The sequence below is a fragment of the Lagenorhynchus albirostris genome, chromosome 9 (genome assembly GCF_949774975.1).
Source record: "Lagenorhynchus albirostris chromosome 9, mLagAlb1.1, whole genome shotgun sequence".
Taxonomy (NCBI): domain Eukaryota; kingdom Metazoa; phylum Chordata; class Mammalia; order Artiodactyla; family Delphinidae; genus Lagenorhynchus; species Lagenorhynchus albirostris.
In genome coordinates, this window is record NC_083103.1 from 103,612,496 (window position 1) to 103,632,743 (window position 20,248).

The 20,248-nt window shown below is 37.6% G+C and overlaps 1 protein-coding gene across 3 annotated transcripts in view; it reads right to left on the minus strand.

Annotated features, from left to right (window-relative positions):
• The window catches only part of ARHGAP32 (Rho GTPase activating protein 32), a 269,873-nt gene that overhangs the window by 164,752 nt on the left and 84,873 nt on the right, over window positions 1-20,248 (minus strand). For 2 of the 3 annotated variants that reach the window (XM_060160760.1, XM_060160759.1), the window contains exon 1: window positions 13,972-14,162. The exons of the other annotated variant lie outside the window; for it this stretch is intronic. In XM_060160760.1, the coding sequence (XP_060016743.1) occupies window positions 13,972-14,087 (116 nt within the window). In that variant the 5' untranslated portion in view covers window positions 14,088-14,162. Of the gene's footprint in view, window positions 1-13,971; window positions 14,163-20,248 lie in introns of those variants that run through there. 3 annotated transcript variants of the gene reach the window in all.

Genomic DNA, 20,248 nt, shown 5'->3' on the forward strand with positions numbered 1-20,248 from the left:
GAGTAATATTCCATTGTATATATGTGCCACATCTTCTTTATCCATTCATCTGTTGATAGACGCTTAGGTTGCTTCCATGTCCCGGCTATGGTAAATAGAGCTGCAATAAACACTGTGGTACATGACTCTTTTTGAATTATGGTTTTCTCAGGGTATATGCCCAGTAGTGGGATTGCTGGGTCGTTTGGTAGTTCTATTTTTAGTTTTTCAAGGAACCTCCATAGTGGCTGTATCAATTTACATTCCCACCAACAGTGCAAGAGGGTCCTCTTTTGTCCACACCCTCTCCAGCATTTATTGTTTGTAGATTTTTTGACGATGGCCATTCTGACCAGTGTGAGGTGATACCTCAGTGTAGTTTTGATTTGCATTTCTCTAATGATTACTGATGTTGAGCATTCTTTCATGTGTTTGTTGTCAACCTGTATAACTTCTTTGGAGAAATGTCTATTTAGGTCTTCTGCCCATTTTTGGATTGCATTGTTTTTTTGATGTTGAGCTGCATGAGATGCTTGTATATTTTGGAGGTTAACCCTTTGTCTGTTAATTCCTTTACAAATATTTTCTCCCATGCTGAGGGTTGTCATTTGGTCTTGTTTATGGTTTCCTTTGCTGTGCAAAAGCTTTTAAGTTCCATTATGTCCCATTTATCTTTGTTTTTATTTCCATTTCCCTAGGATGGGGGTCAAAAAGGATCTTGCTGTGATTTATGTCATAGAGTATTCTGCCTATGTTTTCCTCTAAGAGTTTTATAGTGTCTGGCCTTATATTTAGGTCTTTAATCCATTTTGAGTTTATTTTTATGTATGGCATTAGGAACTGTTCTAATTTCATTCTTTTACATGTAGCTGACCAGTTTTCCAAGCACCACTTATTAAGGAGGCTGTCTTTTCTCCATTGTATATTCTTGCCTCCTTTATCAAAGATAAGGTGACCATATATGCATGGGTTTATTTCTGGGCTTTCTATCCTCTTCCATTTATCTATATTTCTGTTTTTGTGACAGTATCATACTGTCTTGATTACTGTAGGTTTGTAGTATAGTCTGAAGTCAGGGAGCCTGATTCCTCCAGCTCCATTTTCCTTTCTCAAGATTGCTTTGGCTATTCAGGGTCTTTTTCACAAATTGTGAAATTTTTTGTTTAATTCTGTGAAAAATGCCATTGGTAGTTTGATAGGGATTGCACTGAATCTGTAGATTGCTTTTAGTATAGTCATCTTCACAATGTTGATTCTTCTGATCCAAGAACATGATATATCTCTCCATCTGTCTGTATCATTTTTAATTTCTTTCATCAGTGTCTTATAGTTTTCTGCATACAAGTCTTTTATCTCCTTGGGTAGGTTTATTCCTAGGTATTTTATTCTTTCCATTGCAACGGTAAATGGGAGTGTTTCCTTAGTTTCTTTCAGATATTTCATCATTAGAGTATAGGAATGTAAGCGATTTCTGTGCATTGATTTTGTATCCTGCTACTTTACCAAATTCATTGATTAGCTCTAGTAGTTTTCTGGTAGCATCTTTAGGGTTCTCTATGTATAGTATCATGTCATGCTCAAACAGTGACACTTTTACTTCTTATTTTCCAATTTGGATTCCTTTTATTTTTTTGTCTCTGATTGCTGGGGCTAAAACTTCCAAAACTATGTTGAACAATAGCAGTGAGAGTGGAAAACCTTGTCTTGTTCCTGATCTTAGTGGAAATGGTTTGTTTTTCACCATTCAGAACGACGCTGGCTGTGAGTTTGTCATATATGGCCTTTATTATGTTGAGGAAAGTTCCCTCTATGCCTACTTCCTGGAGGGTTTTTATCATAAATGGGTGTCGAATTTTGTAGAAAGTTTTTTCTGCATCTATTGAGATTATCATATGGTTTTTATCCTTCCATTTGTTAATATGGTGTATCACATTGATTGATTTGCATATAGTGAAGAATCCTTGCATTCCTGGGATAAACCCCACTTGACCATGGTGTATGATCCTTTTAATGTGCTGCTGGATTCTGTTTGCTAGCATTTTGTTGACGATTTTTGAATCTATGTTCATCAGTGATATTCGCCTGTAGTTTTCTTTCTTTGTGACATCTTTGTCTGGTTTTGGTATCAGGGTGATGGTAGCCTTGTAGAATGAGTTTGGGAGTGTTCCTCCCTCTGCTATATTTTGGAAGAGTTTGAGAAGGATAGGGATTAGCTCTTCTCTAAATGTTTAATAGAATTCGTCTGTGAAGCCATCTGGTCCTGGGTTTTTGTTTGTTGGAAGATTTTTAATCACAGTTTCAATTTCAGTGCTTGTGACTGTTTGTATTTTCTATTTCTTCCTAGTTCAGTCTCAGAAGGTTGTGCTTTTCTAAGAATTTGTCCATTTCTTCCAGGTTGTCCATTTTATTGGCATATAGTTGCTTGTAGTAATCTCTCATAATCCTTTGTATTTCTGCAGTGTCACTTGTTACTTCTGCTTTATCATTTCTAATTCTGTTGATTTGAATCTTCTCCCTTTTGTCTTTTGAGTCTGGCTACTAGTTTCTCAATTTTGTTTATCTTCTCAGAGAACAAGCTTTTAGTTTTATTGATCTTTGCTATCGTTTCCTTCATTTCTCTTTCATTTATTTCTAATCTGATTTTTATGATTTCTTTCCTTCTGCTAACTTTTGGGTATTTTTGTTCTTCTTTGCATAATTGATTTAAGTGTAAAGTTAGGTTGTTTATTTGAGATGTTTCTTGTTTCTTGAGGTAGGTTTGTATTGCTATAGCTTCCCTCTTAGAACTGCTTTTGCTGCATCCCATAGGTTTTAGGTCATTGTGTTTTCATTGTCATTTGTTTCTAGGTATTTTTTGATTTCCTCTTTGATTTCTTCAGTGATCTCTTGGTTACCCAGTAGTGTATTGTTTAGCCTCAATGTGTTTGTATTTTTTACAAAGTTTTTCCTGTAATTGAGATCTAGTCTCATAGCGTTGTGTCGGAAAAAAATACAATTTCAGTTTTCTTAAATTTACCAAGGCTGATTTGTGACCCACGATATGATCTATCCTGGAGAATGTTCCATGAGCACTTGAGAACAAAGTGTATTGTGTTGTTTTTGGATGGAATCCCCTTTAAATATCAATTAAGACCATCTTGTTTAACGTGTCATTTAAACCTTTTGTTTCCGAATTTATTGTCATTTTGGATGACCTGTCCATTGGTGAACGTGGGGTGTTAAAGTCACCTACTATTATTGTGTTCCTGTCGATATCCCCTTTTATGGTTGTTAGCATTTGCCTTATGTATTGAGATGCTCCTATGCTGGGGTGCATAAATATTTATAATTGTTCTATCTTCTACTTGGACTGATCCCTTGAACATTATGTAGTGTCCTTCTTTGTCTCTTGTAATAGTCTTTTTTTTTAGGTCTATTTTGTCTGATATGAGAATTGCTACTCCAGCTTTCTTTTAATTTCCATTTGCATGGAATATCTTTTTCCATCGCCTCACTTTCAGACTGTATGTGTCCCTAGGTCTGAAGTGGGTCTCCTGTAGACAGCATATATATGGGTCTTGTTTTGTATCCGTTCAGTCAGTCTGTGTCTTTTGACTGGAGTAAATTTAATCCATTTACATTTAAGGTAATTATTGATATGCATATTCCTATTACCATTTTCTTAATTGTTTTGGGTTTGTTATTGTAGGTGTTTTCCTTCTCTTGTGTTTCCTGCCTAGAGAAGCTCCTTTAGCAGTTGTTGTAAAGCTGGTTTGGTGGCACTGAATTCTCTTAGCTTTTGCTTGTCTTTAAAGGTTTAAATTTCTCTGTCAAATCTGAATGAGATCCTTGCTGGGTAGAGTAATCTTGGTTGTAGGTTCTTCCCTTTCATCACTTTAAATACATCCTGCCACCCCCTTCTGGCTTGCAGAGTTTCTGCTGAAAGATCAGCTGTTAACCTTATGGGGATTCCCTTGTATGTTATTTGTTGCTTTTCCCTTGTTGCTTTTAATATATTTTCTTTGTACTTAATTTTTGATAGTTTGATTAATACGTGTCTTGGCATGTTTCTCCTTGGATTTCTCCTGTATGGGATTCTCTGCGCATCCTGGACTTGATTGACTATTTCCTTTCCCATAGTAGGAATGTTTCCAACTATAATCTCTTCAAATATTTTCTCAGTCCCTTTCTTTTTCTCTTCTTCTTCTGGGACCCCTATAATTCAAAAGTTGGTACTTTTTGCTGTCCCAGAGCTCTCTGAGACTGTCCTCAATTCTTTTCATTCTTTTTTCTTTATTCTGCTCTGTGGTAGTTATTTCTACTATTTTACCTTTCCGGTCACTTACCCGTTCTTCTGCCTCGGTTATTCTGCTATTGATTCCTTCTAGAGAATTTTTAATTTCACTTACCGTGTTGTTCATCATTGTTTGTTTGATCTTTAGTTCTTCTAGGTCCTTGTTAAACGTTTCTTGAATTTTCTCCATTCTATTTCCAAGATTTTGGATCTTTACTATCATTACTCGGAATTCTTTTTCAGGTAGACTGCCTCTTTCCTCTTTATTTGTTTGGTCTGGTTGGTTTTTACCTTGCTCCTTCATCTGCTCTGTATTTCTCTGTCTTCTCATTTTGCTTAACTTACTGTGTTTGGGGTCTCCTTTTCACAGGCTGCAGGTTCGTAGTTCCCGCTGTTTTTGGTGTCTGCCCCCAGTGGGTAAGGTTGCTTCAGTGGGTTGTGTAGGCTTCCTGGTGGAGGGGACTAGTGCCTGTGTTCTGGTGGATGAGGCTCGATCTTGTCTTTCTGGTGGGCAGGACCACACCCGGTGGTGTTTTTCGGGGTGTCTGTGAACTTCTTATGATTTTAGGCAGCCTCTCTGTTAATGGGTGGGGTTGTGTTCCTGTCTCGCTGGTTGTTTGGTATGGGGTGTCCAGCACTGGAGCTTGCTTGTCGTTGAGTGGAGCTGGGTCTTAGTGTTGAGATGGAGATCTCTGGGAGAACTCTCGCCAATTAATATTACATGGGGCCAGGAGGTCTTTGTTGGTCCAGTGTCCTGAACTCAGTTCTCCCACCTCAGAGGCTCAGGCCTGACACCCAGCTGGAGCATCAAGACCCTGTCAGGCACACAGATGTTTGAGGGGTGTGGTTTGGTACCAACGGGTTGCAGAGCTCCCTGCAGTTGGCCACGTCAGACTCAGAGCAGAGCTTAGACTTCCTGAAGGACCGGAAGCTGATGGAGGTCTATGGGGAGTTTTGCATTTTAAGTCAGTTCAAAATGCCTTTCCTCATCTAAAACAATTTTTTTTTTAATTTTCCATGTTTTCTTTTGAATATTTCATGGTTTCCTTTAATACATTATATCTTCAACCATTTGGAAATTATCCCTGGTATGAGGCAGATCTCCAATTTTATTTTCCACAGATGCATATGCAGTTTCCCCCAAAGTTTTTCCTCAATACTTTGCTGGTGGCCCAGTGGTTAAGAATCTGCTTGCCAATGCAGGGGACACGGGTTCGAGCCCTGTTCCGGGAAGATCCCACATGCCACAGAGCAACTAAGCCGCTGAGCCACAACTACTTAGCCCACGTGCCACAACTACTGAAGCCCATGCGCCTAGAGCCCATGCTTCACAACAAGAGAAGCCACTACAACAAGAAGCCCACGCACCACAACGAAGAGTAGCCCCCACTTGCCGCAACTACAGAAAGACCACACACAGCAATGAAGACCCAACGCAGCCAAAAGTAAATTAATTTTAAAAAAAACAAGCAAACATAATGTCTCTGTTGGTTTTTGAGAAGCCATCTTTGCCATATCTTCCTACGTATTAGGGTGTATTTCTAGGCTTTCCATTTTACTCCCTTATGCCCTCTATTCATACCAGTACCACAAGTTTTTAACTATTGACACTTTATAGCAATGTCTGCTCACACTAATCCTCTATCCAACATCCTTGCTTTTTTCTTTTCCCCAAAGTTTCTTTGCTAAATTATTTTGTCAAGGTCAATTTCTTTCAAAACCAATTTACCTAGGTTTTTACAAGGATTCTTATTATCACATTAAATTTATAATAAGCTGACATCTTTATGATGTTGAATATTTTGTTATGAACAAGGTATATCTTTTCATTTGTTCCAAACGTCTTTTATGTCCTTCAGTGATATTTTAAATTTTCTTCATATAGGTTTTAGAGTTCCTTATTAAGTTTATTTCTGAGTATTTTATCTTCTTTGGTGCTCTTAAAAATGGCACCTTTTCTTCCATTATATCTTTTAACTGGTTACTGTTTGATACACTGTTATTAGCCTTATTTTGCAGATGGGAAAACTGAAATATATTAGTACATCTCAGTCACTCCAGATGAGATAGACCATTTTCTCCTAGAAGTTCCCACTTCCCAGCCTGAAGAGGACACTAAAACAAGCCATTCTCACCTCTAGAGACCCACTAGACTAGGTGACAGACACCAAGATTCTGCCTCACTGAATGCCCCCTTCAGAAGTTTCCTCTCAAAAGCCATGAAAATAACTACCAGTGGACTTCCAATTTAAGACTGCATATATGTTGAGAAACAGAGCTCTCCTTCTCCAAGTCTCTGAAAAGCCAGTAAGCCAAATAAAAGGAAATAACTCCTTAAGAGATTAATATGGGTGGGATCAGCAGGCCAGAAATCTCGATCAACTTCTGGAAGACAAAAAAGCAAATGGGATCATACTGACTGGTAAACCGGCAGAGAAAAACAGAGGTTCAAGGAGGCTACACTCCCACTTCTCTCCACAACAAAAGAGGTACTTGGCCCCAAGGAATTAGTAAAAACTGGAAAATTACTCTGTAAATAAATGTAACAATCAATTAGAAGGACTAGGGCTCCTAATGTGGGTGTTTGCACCTAAGAGAAGGCAGAAGCTATACACATTATGGGACTGCTGGAGAAAACACTGTAGGGGGAGGAAACAAAGAAGGGCAATATTTAGCTTAGCAGTAAAATCTTCAATTCTGTTCAGTCAGAACAAACAGAACACATACATTGAATGAATCAAGCTGCAAAGCTGAAGAAGAAAGACAATAATCTAAATTTATCACTGTATAAATATTATGTCAGTGGATATGTTATATCTATACGTGAAGAAGAATGCTTAGAAATTACTTCTCTACTCAAATTGAATCTGAAAGATTAAAGAAAAGGATGAAATCAGTGGTCTAAAGAAGCGGTCCCCAACCTTTTTGGCACCAGGGACCAGTTTCATGGAAGGCAATTTTTCCACGGGTGGGGACGGGGCAGGCGGAGGGGGCGGGGGGGATGGTTCAGGCCGTAATGCGAACAGTGGGGAGCGACAGATGAAGCTTCGCTCATTCACGCACTAGCATGCTCACCTCCTGCGGTGCGGCCCGGTTCCTCACAAGCCACGGACCAGTACCTAACGGTCCACGGCCTGGGGGTTGGGGACCCCTGGCCTAAAGAACAAGTACAAGAAATACCTCAAATCACAAAATCAAAATGTAAAGATAAATACATCATGAAAAAAAGATTAAGGAGACCAAATATGCAATAAATAGATTCCACAAGGAGAAAATTATTACAGATAAAAGAGGTAATAATTAATAATGGATAACATTAAAAAATCTTTCCTAATATGAAGACTTGAATCTGTAGATTGAAAGTCACTGAGCTCCAAGCTGAAGACTTGATGACAAAATACACATAACTACAAATAAAAAGAAAATCCTACAAGCATTCAGAAAGAATAAGTTGCCTACAAAGGAAAAGAAAAAAAACAACATTGGGCTTCCCTGGTGGCACAGTGGTTGAGGGTCCGCCTGCCGATGCAGGGGACACTGGTTCGTGCCCCGGTCCGGGAAGATCCCACATGCCGCGGAGTGGCTGGGCCCGTGAGCCATGGCCGCTGAGCTCCGCAGTGGGAGAGGCCACAACAGTGAGAAGCCCGCGTACCGCAAAAAAAAAAAAAAAAAAAAAGTAAACCATTACAGCAAAACACTAGGCCTGGAGGTGAGGGGAGAATGGTGTTAAACAGAAGAGTACCAAAAGTCTTATCCAGAGAGAAGGGAACTGAAAGAAGTATCTAAAGACCTTATCTTAAAAGGAAGGGAAATAGGGAAGAAAAGAGAGCACCAAGAGGGGAAAAAACAGCCTACCTAAGTTAAAGAAACTGTTTGGTTTGCAAATTATAATAGAGAAAATGCATATCTGCATATGAGAGCATGGAAAAGGGAAGCTAATCACTAATGGAAAGTAAAAGTATAGAACTTCTAAAATTAAGTTATCTAGAAAGGTTTTGCTTGTTCTGATTGTAATCTTCGCAGGTTTGTCACTTTATGTATATTTTTTAAAAAACGAAATTGACTATATTACATTTATAAACAGAGCTTTAAGTGTTTCAGGGATTTTTCATTTACTAAGTTTGAACATGCAATTGAATGTTTACAAGGGTTTAATGTTAAGTTGAATCCAAAGCTTAAGGAGAAATAGAAAGAAAGTTAAAATTTTAACTTTAAATAAACAACTTAATACAGGAACTTCTACATAGTTTTATACAGTTTCTGTGCTCTAAGGCCCTTCTTGTACATCATAAAACTCATACAGACAAACATACCTTGGATTCCATCCCAAAGAGTTTAATTAGTGAAATACCAAGAAAGTCTTGTAGGAGCATGCTTCATGGTTAATTACAAAGACAGCCTAATGGCTAGACTCCAATACTGAATAAAATTTTCTGAGATTAAGCAATGTTCACCTCAGACTCTGCTGATTATCATTAAATTTATTATTTTTGTAACACTAATGAGAGTGTATTGGGTGATAGTTATATTTCATATTGAAAGAATATTTTAGGGGCTAAACTATACTCCAGATCACACAACCAAAGTTACACAGTAATAGAAATATCTTTTTTTTATAATGCAAAATACACATCTTTTTGGTATTGTACATAACAGATAATTAAGGGTGTGATGACTATGAAAAGTCACAGAGTATAAAATACGCCTGGGTGTGATATTGATATATCTGTCACTAGTAAGCTGTTAATGCTACCTCTCTATCCTGGGAATCCTAAAATGAGGAATTTCTATAGAAGACAAAATAACAGTCAGGGTATTAAAAGCAGAGAATTGTGAAATAGCTTTATGGGCTTCCAGAGGAATTTAGCCATTAAAATAGCCATCCTAGATCTGAAAGAAATGCAAGAACCTAGAAGAAATACCATATTCCAAGCCCTTGTTACCTATTGGGACTGCTGCAGTATCTTCTAACTCATGGCCTCATTTCAAATAAGGCAGAGAATGAATAAAGCAAGCAACCAACCAACCAATCAAATGCATGAGCCATTATCATTAGTTCTATGATGCTATAAATCAATAAATACATTGCAAAAAAATTAAAATATGTATACCAAATTATCTGGTTTAACTAAAATCAGAAGCTTCTCTTCTCACTTAAAATCAATTGTCTTATAATGGAGATACAAGTGAAGATCTGACTGAGACATCTGGGCATCTGTAGACTCTTAATTTTAAAGGTATACAAGTTCTAGAAATGTGGTTGAATTATGCACTATCTCCGTAAACATTTCAAACTATATGTCATTGTTTGTCATACATACTAGGCTATGAATCTGCCAACAATGAGATACCAGAGAACATTAAACAAGATCATATGATAAACATTTCTACTCTCAAATGACAAAGAACTAGAACCTCTCATGATTGTGAGTTAGTAATAATTCCCAGGTGTCCTCAAGGTCATATTTTTAAAAGGTCACATTACTGTATGCACTACTTCACTTTTACGTTGGCTGCATAATTTATACATCACTGGTGCTCAAAAAGTCCTCAGAGAAGGAATTTCAGAACTGAGAAATAAGCTGTAGCCTCTTAAAAGTTATTACTTACTAGAAAATAACATTTAGCAGCAGATATATCAAAATTTTTTATAAAACTGAAGTCTTTTACTTTTTAACATCAGTTACACTGGGGTTCAAGATTTTGCTCTACCATATACTGACAACATGGTGTATGTGGCTTTCTGAGCTACAATTTCTGCATCTGGAAGACAGAAAATAATAATACCTACTTTACAGGATTAATAAGCATGTAACTGATGGACTATATCACATTTGGCTTAGTACACTGTATAGAACTCCTAAATAAATTTTTCTCTCTTAAAAGAATGAAAACATTTTTGTTTTTCCTTTCTGCCTTATATTCCCCTTTCATATTTACAGCAGCATTCTTCTAATGATCCCTAAGGACTAGTCTACTCTAAGGACTCTGGGGATCTTGAAATATTCTAGTCTAAGAACTCTTTTACCGTAATGGTATGATTGATATTAACTTTACAAAATTAGAAATCAGAAAATGAGAGATTTGTGAGTCAGGGGTAGGCAGGTTAGAACTACTGCCATGAAGGGAGACTGACCAACTTCCCACAGAGCTATAACGTAAGAAAAGTTACCCCTTACTCCAACCAAGTCCAAAAATAAAAGTTATTCCAAAAGCTACTGGACATAGTGCTCCTCTGTGAGTACCTCCTCCTAAAGCAGATGATGACTGGCAGCACCAGAAACCTACACTTCAGGTAGCTATGACTTTACCCTCTTAGCCATGGTGCCTCAAATGACATAGTGCTATTCTTTTAAGAATGAATTTAAAACCCAGCTCAGAAGCTATTCAGAGAAAAAGAAGAGCACTCAATCTTCTGCCCTTATTCTGTGTGTGTACATGCATGGAAATTAATGAGTATGTAACCATAATGACAGTTTGGTTAATGTGTATTAGCACAGATTTTAAAGAAACACATAAAACTTTTCCATATATATTTTTAACTATCAAATTGACTTTACAGAAACAACTCTCATATACATCACTGAATCTATAACTGGTTCTCCCAAGGTTACAGCCGCAACTCCCACTACCCACCCCTCACCACCTTCGACACCCACACACACGTTTTTCTGCAAGGCGTTTCAGCCCGAAAGCCACTGTGAGCATTGTGCAAGCACTCTGCTGCCACATTTCCTTATGTCTGACTGCTGAAGAGGTGAGAAACACTACATGGAATGTGGCCTTACCTTGATCTCTTTGTTGCACTTATAAATAAAATAAGAGCAAATCTCAAAGACATATTTGGTTTGGGAGAGTCATGGTGACATTCAGCTATGAAATAATATTGTAAACAGACAAATGCCCTAAAGTACCACAGTTTCCTAAAACAATGCATACACAAGCTCAGTTTCTCAGGATGAAAACGTGGTCACATAGTCCTAAGGAAAAGAACAGCTCAATCTTACACAGATTTGCTTTTAAACTGAAATGTCAAAAGAAAATCCCAGGGCTTCCCTGGTGGCGCAGTGGTTGAGAGTCCGCCTGCCAACGCAGGGGACACGGGTTCGTGCCCTGGTCTGGGAAGATCCCACATGCCGCGGAGCGGCTGGGCCCGTGAGCCATGGCCGCTGAGCCTGCGCGTCCGGAGCCTGTGCTCCGCAAGGGGAGAGGTCACAACAGTGAGAGGTCCGCGTACCGCAAAAAAACAAAACAAACAAACAACCAAAAATCCCAGACAGCCTCCTGTTGCCTCACAAGTAAATGGAGGATCACAGTACCAAATCTATCACAACAACAAAGTCCAGGTTGTTTCTTCCTTTGACAAATATGTCAAAATAACTTCCACAATTTTAACACCAGGCCAGTTTTAACACAAACATAATAAATACCTCATTCCTACTAATTGTTCATGACACACTGACCATATTTAAAACTATGCAATATGTGACGCATCAGCACACCTTGGGAGAGAAGTAGCTTACTCAAATAAGAAAGGCTAGGGACTTCCCTCATGGTCCAGCAGTTAAGACTCTGAGCTCCCAATGCAGAAGGCCCAGGTTCAATCCCTGGTCAGGGAACTAGATCCAGCAAGCCACAACTAAGAGCCTGCATGCTGCAACTAAAAGATCCCGTGTGCCGCAACTAAGACCTGGAGCAGCCAAATAAATAAATATTAAAAAAAAAAGAAAGGTTAAAATAAAACTATGGAGAGAATGAGAAGGCTGACACAAAAAAAGAATTTCATATGCTAATAAAATAGTTCATTTTCATACTTTGAACACTGAATTATTCTTTAAAATGTAAAACATACTTCTTATTCATTTTAACTACCGATTAACAAATTTAGTGTGGGTTATCAAGAGTTCCTAATATTCAATCTCTTCTGTCATTTAACCTAGACTTTAAAAATAAAATCTGTAGATAAAGAAATCCTTTAACTTGAGAAAGGAGAGACTCTTTGAACACTAAACATAAAGACAAGATCTGATGAAAATAATGATCTGTTCTCCTACCCAATTACTCATAGATAAGACTGTAAAATATGTTTAATTTTTTTTAACATCTTTATTGGAGTATAATTGCTTTACAATGGTATGTTAGCTTCAGCTTCACAACAAAATGAATCAGTTATATACATACATATATTCCCATATCTCTTCCCGCTTGCGTCTCCCTCCCTCCCACCCTCCCTATCCCACCCCTCCAGGCGGTCACAAAGCACCGAGCTGATCTCCCTGTGCTATGCGGCTGCTTCCCACTAGCTATTTACCTTACGTTTGGTAGTGTATATATGTCCATGCCTCTTTATCGCTTTGTCACCGTTTACCCTTCCCCCTCCCCATAACCTCAAGTCCATTCTCTAGTAAGTCTGTGTCTTTATTCCTGTTTCACCCCTAGGTTTTTCATGACATTTTTTTTTAATTCCATATATATGTGTTAGCATACGGTATTTGTCTCTCTCTTTCTGACTTACTTCACTCTGTATGACAGACTCTAGGTCTATCCACCTCATTACAAATAGCTCAATTTCGTCTCTTTTTATGGCTGAGTAATATTCCATTGTATATATGTGCCACATCTTCTTTATCCATTCATCCGATGATGGACACTTAGGTTGTTTCCATCTCCGGGCTATTGTAAATAGAGCTGCAATGAACATTTTGGTACATGACTCTTTTTGAATTATGGTTTTCTCAGGGTATATGCCCAGTAGTGGGATTGCTGGGTCATATGGTAGTTCTATTTGTAGCTTTTTAAGGAACCTCCATACTGTTCTCCACAGTGGCGGTATTTAATTGCCCATGTGGCTGACAGTGATAATATGCAGTACAAACTTCAAGAGTTTTTTTTTAATACCTCCAAAAGAATTAATTTGCTAACCCTGTTGAGAAAGAAAAGCCAGAATAAAGTCTCCTAAAATTTGTAACAGCACAACACAATTAATACACAAATGGCACTGTGTCTACAAGTTGGGTGAGACCTCTTTCTTCACCAATGAAAGAAACTTGGAGAGCTGCTTAATCAGGAGGCATTCTCAAACACTTCAATTTTGAAGTTACAGCTAGAGATCAAACCAAGAGAGATTTGCCAGGGCGGGGGGCAGGGGAGCTATAAGGGGAGTGAGATATAAGGTCAGAAGGCTTTGATTCATGAAACAATTAATTTGTACTTAATCAAAATGTTTCATACACATGAATAAGGCAACAAAAGCAGCCATACATACATACATGCATATACACACACACACACACACACACACACACACACACACACAGAGGAACATATTCCAAGAAAAAGAAGAAGAAAAATCTATTAGATTCAAATCCAAATCACATCTGTTAGGTACAAATCAGATATACGAAGGGGTAGTAGTTCAGTCTCTACCTGAAATTCCTGAAATGCTACTACAAAACCTGTCTAACACCTTCTCTTCCTGGTGTTCTAACAAGTCATTTAAAATGCCTTTTACAAGCTCAGGACAAGTTGTGGAATGAAGAGTGCTACGTACAAATAGAAACCTGTCCTCTTCAGCTCCAAACCTTCCCCCAGAGAAAAGAAGTCTTACTGGAAAAGAGATTAAAACAAAGAGGATGGGAGGGCTGGGTAGCACAAGTGAAGGATGTGGACAGAGGGACAAAGGTGAGAGAGGGAGAACTGACAGCAAATTCCATAATTACCTGAAATGTTCTTCTCTTTCTCCCTCTTCATCGTCCGTCACCTGGGTTATAACTTCTGAATCCAAAAAAAAGACACTGTCATCTCCTGAAGGGCTACCCTCACTTTCTGTTTCCATCTTGTACTTCAAAAATTTAAACCTCAAGCCATGGACTAAAGAACAGCAGTTTTCAGGCTGTTCAGCTCTACTGATGTACACACAGGTGTGCAGCTGAGGCACCAGTGATATGTGATCATGCTGGGCCGAAGTTTATTATGTGCTAGGTTAATTGCAGGTGAGGCAAAGACAGGAAATCCCATGAAGCACCCTCACTGTGTCAGACTGCTACACCTGTGACACCAGACCCCTCCCACTGCCTTAGGCTCTGTGACCTACATAACCAAATGCAGCACCCAAATGAAGGTGAGTTTTCACTAATTATTATTCATTTAATAACTATTCCTCTCTTCTCAAACTTTCCAACTAATAAGTTAAAAAACAGAAGTTTCCAAGATGCAGACTTCTCTTACTTATATCCTTTTTTCTCTCAGACTTTTTTTTTAATTGAAGTATAGTTGAGTTACAATGTTGTGTTAGTTTCAGGTATACAGCACAGTGATTCAGTTATATGTGTGTGTGTGTGTGTGTGTGTGTGTGTGTGCGTGTGTGTGTGTGTGTGTGTGTGTGTGTGTGTGTGTGTGTAGTCTTTTTCAGATTCTTTTCTCTTATAGGTTATTACAAAATTATTGAGAATAGTTCCCGGTGCTACACAGTAGGTCCTTGTTGGTTATCTATTTTATATGTAATAGTGTGTATATGTTAATCCCAACCTCCTAATTTATCCCTCCCCCTGCTCCTTCCCCTTTGGTAACCATAAATTTGTTTTCTATGTCTGTGGGTCTATTTCTCTTTTGTAAATAAGTTCATTTGTATCCTTTTTTTTTTTAGATTCCACATATAAGGGACATCATATGATATTTGTCTCTTTCTGACTTACTTCACTCAGCATGACAATCTCTAGGTCCATCCATGTTGCTGCAAATGGCATTATTTTGTTCTTTTTTAATGGCTGAGTAATATTCCATTGTATATATGTACCACATCTTTATCCATTCATCTGTCGATGGACATTTAGGTTGCCTCTATGTCTTGGCTATTGTAAATAGTACTGCTCTGAACACTGGGTGCATGTATCTTTTCAAATTACAGTTTTCTATAATTCCTTTTCGAATTATAGTTTTCTCCAGATATATGCCCAGAGGTGGAACTACAGGATCATACGGTAACTCTGGTTTTGATTTTTTAAGGAACCTCCATACCGTTCTCCACAGTGACTGCACCAATTTACATTCCCACCAACAGTGCAGCAGGGTTCCTTTTTCTCCACATCGTCTCCAGCATTTATTATTTGTAGACTTTCTGATGATGGCCATTCTGACCAGAGTGAGGTGACAACTCATTGTAGTTTTGATTTGTATTTCTCTAATAATTAGTGATGTTGAGCATTTTTTTCATTTGCCTGTTGGCCATCTGTATGTTTTCTTCAGAGAAATGTCTATTTAGGTCTTCTGCCCATTTTTTTATTGGGTTTTTTTTGTTGTTTGATATTGAGCTGTATGAGCTATTTGTATATTTTGGAAATTAATCCCTTGCCGGATGCATCATTTGCAAATATTTTCTCCTATTCTGTAGGTTGTCTTTTTGTTTTGTTTACGATTTCCTCAAAGGAGACAAGAATATACAATGGAGAAAATACAGTCTCTTCAATAAATGGTACTAGGAAAACTGGACAGCTACATGTAAAGAATGAAATTAGAACATTCTCTAATACCACATACAAAAATAAACTCAAAATGCATTAAAGACCGAAATGTAAGACCAGATACTATAAAACCCTTAGAGGAAAACATAGGCAGAACACTCTCTGGCATAAATCACAGCAACATCTTTTTAGATCCGTCTCCTAGAGTAATCAAAATAAAAACAAAAATAAACAAATGGGACCTAGTGAAACTTAAAAGCTCTATCTCAGATTTAAGAAAGGTCAACTAAAAACTAGAAAGGATAACACTGCATGAAAAGGTCTCCTGGGCCAAGCACAATGGGAGGAACAGTTACAGATCTCAGAGGTAGGGAGGATCACAATTTATAGAGAAGACAAGCATGGTCTAGGGACCTGCCCAACCTCATGCCTTCTAGTATTACATCCATCTTTCCTTCCCCACAATAATAACTGCCACATACACCTTTGCTCAAGTATCCAAAGCGGGACACAGCAGCCAGGCTTGTCCATAGCTTTCTAAAGAAAAAAGAAGTAACTATCGTAAGTTAACAGATGCTGACAATTACGGCAAATAAAAGCATGCAACATTTTTACACACAACTTAAACTGCAGATGCTAAACTGCAGATGCCTAGAGCAGCAATAAAATGACTCGCTGGGAAATGAGTGAAAAGTATAGCATCTACAACACTGGCAACAACATAACTGTTACTTAAAAAACAGGCATGCTGGTACCAACCACTGACATGTCACCCATGCATGGCCGTCTGCCCTTTACCGAGCAGCCAAACACTGCTGAGCCTGGTTTTACATTAAACCTGACCAGATGAAATTTTAAAAGGCATCCACTGGGATACCCTTGAATTTTCATATTTGAAAATAAGCAAAATTAACCCTCTAGCTGACTTTGTTTATATGATACTTTTTCCTTTCTACAAAACTACAATTTACTTTATGTGTTACTGTTTTAATCTTGTTGCTTCAAAAATTATACAGTTTTAATCCATGGACTATGTGGTCATTACATGTATTCCTGCTAGAAACTGAAATTTGCTATCAGGTCTGGGAACAAATCTGGAAAACAAACTGTTCTTGAGAGCAGCTACACTGGAAAAACTCCTGAACAATTTATACAGAGATATCTTGCAAACTAGTCTAATGATTTTCACTCAAGACAAATCCAGAGAAATTTTGGCCTGAATAACTATTAAAAAAAATTAAAGGATTATTGAGATCTCTCTATACCATAAATCCCCTATCATTTTCCAAAGATTCCAAAGAGATGAAATTAAATTTAATCCCTTCCTCATTCCATCCATTGAAATAAATTCCCAATGGATCAAAGATTTAAATGTAAAGAGAAAACCATAAAAGAAAATCATGGGAAAGCTTTTATCACCTCACAGCGAGGAAGTCCTTTCTAAGTATAATTTTAAGAAGCCCTGAAACCACAAAAGACTGATACACTTTACTACATACAAATTTTAAAATCTTCCCTAAACAAACAAAAAAAAGGTTTTAATTGTGAATAAAGTAAAATGTAATTAATTAAGAAAAGATATTTGGAACATATCACAATGGGTTAATTTCCTTAATATATTAAAAAAGTGCCTATAACTCTTTAAAACCCAACAACCCAAAAGATAACTAGGCAAAGGGCATAAACAGAATAATAATAGAAAAATATGAAAGAATCTTAAAACATAAAAAAAAGTATTTAACTTCACTCATAATAAAAATGCAAAAAAACAAGATGTTTTTTTTATCTACCAGGCAAAGATTTTTAAAAGTTTTAACAAGCTGTTTCGAAGATGTGGGAAAATAAATATACACTGTTGGTGGAAATACACATTGGTATAACCTCTATGTAGGGCAATCTGGCAAAAAAAATCCTGTGTTTTCATGAATCCTACTTACCTTTCCTTTTAATCATTTCTTTTGCTCTTTCACTCTCATGGTTGATTACCTCCCTTCCTCAAGCCCTTTCAAACAGGAAAAAGTGACCTGTAAGCAGAATTTGTACACAGCACACTATGGGCAGCCTGACTAACGTCAGATCACTCAGGAAGCCTCTTCTAGTTCTGCTGCCACATCAGAACCCTACCTCCCTGTCCTGCACCCCTGCTGCAGCGAGAGCCTCCTCCCCTCCCAACCTGACTTATACACCAAGCAGACCTCCCAACACTTGTTCTCACAGTTTTGACTGTGCTATTAGAAGTTTAAAAAAAAATGTTTTTAACTTCAGAATCAACATGTGTTTTTTCTGTTCCCTTCTTTGATAGCTTATGAAAATGTAGAAAAAACAAAAGATAATGAATAGCAGGGAGGCAGGACAGGAACCAAGCAGAGTCAGTCCCAAGGTCACCAGAAGCTGAGTGAGGGACTGGCCGTTCCTGCAGACCACAGGGTGGCTTTAACCCTTTTTCCTGATTGGCTTAAAACCTGACCAGACTCCACTTCCACAACAAGCTTCTTAGAGCACAAGTCTCTGACCTAAACCCGGGGAGTCATCATCAGTAGTTTAGAACCAGTTGATTCTTCATCTTCTACTGACCAAGAGGTAAGGAAGCTGAGGGAAAGAGAAGTTCCTAATCCCTGCAGGAAAAGCATTCTTAGCAACAGCTGAAGAGTCCCAAAGTAGAATGCATTTTTTTTCCAAGAGAAAAACAATTTAAAGATATAAATCCACTAAAATTTAGAATGAATACATAGTGTAAGAATGGTTAATGATGGATGGCATTTGAACATTAGAGGAAAATCTTCAGTCACTGGAAATATTTTAGAAGGATTCTTGCCTAATTTTTCTTATACAATTATTTGATACACATGGATACATTATACTCAGACACACACTATTCATGTTTAGAATACATAATTTTCTTAAGAGTCCATTTGGTATATCTATGTGTAGAGTCATAGCTGTGAAGCATTCTGTGGACAAGCTTGGTCTACTTGGTTAGAAAATGGAACATTCGATGTTAGAGAAGACTTTGCTTCATTAGAAACTTGTATTCAAGGACAGCTCTAACTCTGAACTGTTCAAAGAACTAAATAAAATTTCCCCCAAAAATGGCTATTTGAATATGTCATCCCTATCACAAGAATATATTCATGAAATAAAAAGTTCCGTTTCAAAAAGCTGTGTATAAAACCTGGGGGAAAAACAGTTTTCAATAGAAGTGCAAGTATTTTGAAGTCAAACAGACATGGGCTCAAATCTCAACTATACTGTTTATAGATAGTATGGTTTGGGGCAAGTAACTTAAATTGCATCTCAGTTTGGTAATCTCTAAAAGAGGAATAACAACCTTGTAAGGTTAGTGCACGGATTAGAAATGACGCATGTAATTATCATATTGCACAGTATAGATGAGACCCTCCCAGAAATGACAGCCATCATCCTCATCTTCATCACTGAAGCCATAAAATGTTTTTGTTGTTGTGATTATATAAAAACTGAGGAATAAAATATTTTAATCTGCAAATGTTTGGCTTATCACTCTGTAATTTTTACCATTATTAAGAAGAGAGTAGTAATTTAATAAATAAAAAGAAACCAATCTCAACTAAATTAAGAGGCTGTTTTCTAATTACTTGAATCCCTTTTATGAATGTGAAGGATGCAAAATCAAAAATTAGAACTAGGGGCTTCCCTGGTGGAGCAGTGGTTGAGAGTCCACCTGCCGATGCAGGGGACATGGGTTCGTGCCCCGGTCTGGGAAGATCCCACATGCCGCGGAGCGGCTGGGCCCGTGAGCCATGGCCGCTGAGCCTGCGCGTCCAGAGCCTGTACTCCGCAAGGGGAGAGGTCACAACAGTGAGAGGCCCGTGTACCACAAAAAAAAAAAAAAAAAAAACCACTTTGTGGGCAATTCTTACTTTCATCTTTAAATTTATCCACAATTTTTAATTTTTAATATAAAAATGTATTCGCTATTTCATTTTTTAGTTTTAAAGAAATTAACTTCATGAATTAAAAGATCTAATCCAGTTTCTTCCCTTGAATAGCTGAATGCTAAGTTTCCATCTCAATATACCATAGAAATCAATGATGTTAAATGAATAAATACATATGAGTGAATGACTGAAAAGTTTAGGTCCTTAGCATAGGGAATACAAAGGCAATGTGCATAAATAAGGCAACACTGTTATACAAACCAAGATAAATCTAAAGTGGAGAATGAAAGCAAGAAAAATAGCAAAGGAGAAAAGCAAAAACAAGTATCTGGCCTAAATAACTAAGAATATTAAACAGACATTCTTTACATATCAGGATCTGAGAATCATGAAATAAACCTACACATCAGGAGTTAATATAAATTTAATCCCTCCTGTATAAATATATTTCCTATCCCAACCTATGAAGAACCAAAATCCATGGTACTTGCACCCCATCAAAGAAATCTAATGCCCATACTATAAGTGTAAAGACTGTATCAAATTCATAAACCACTTCGTTTCCCTTTTCAAAAATTCACAAAATCCAACCCAGGAATACCTTGTTCCAGTACTCAAGA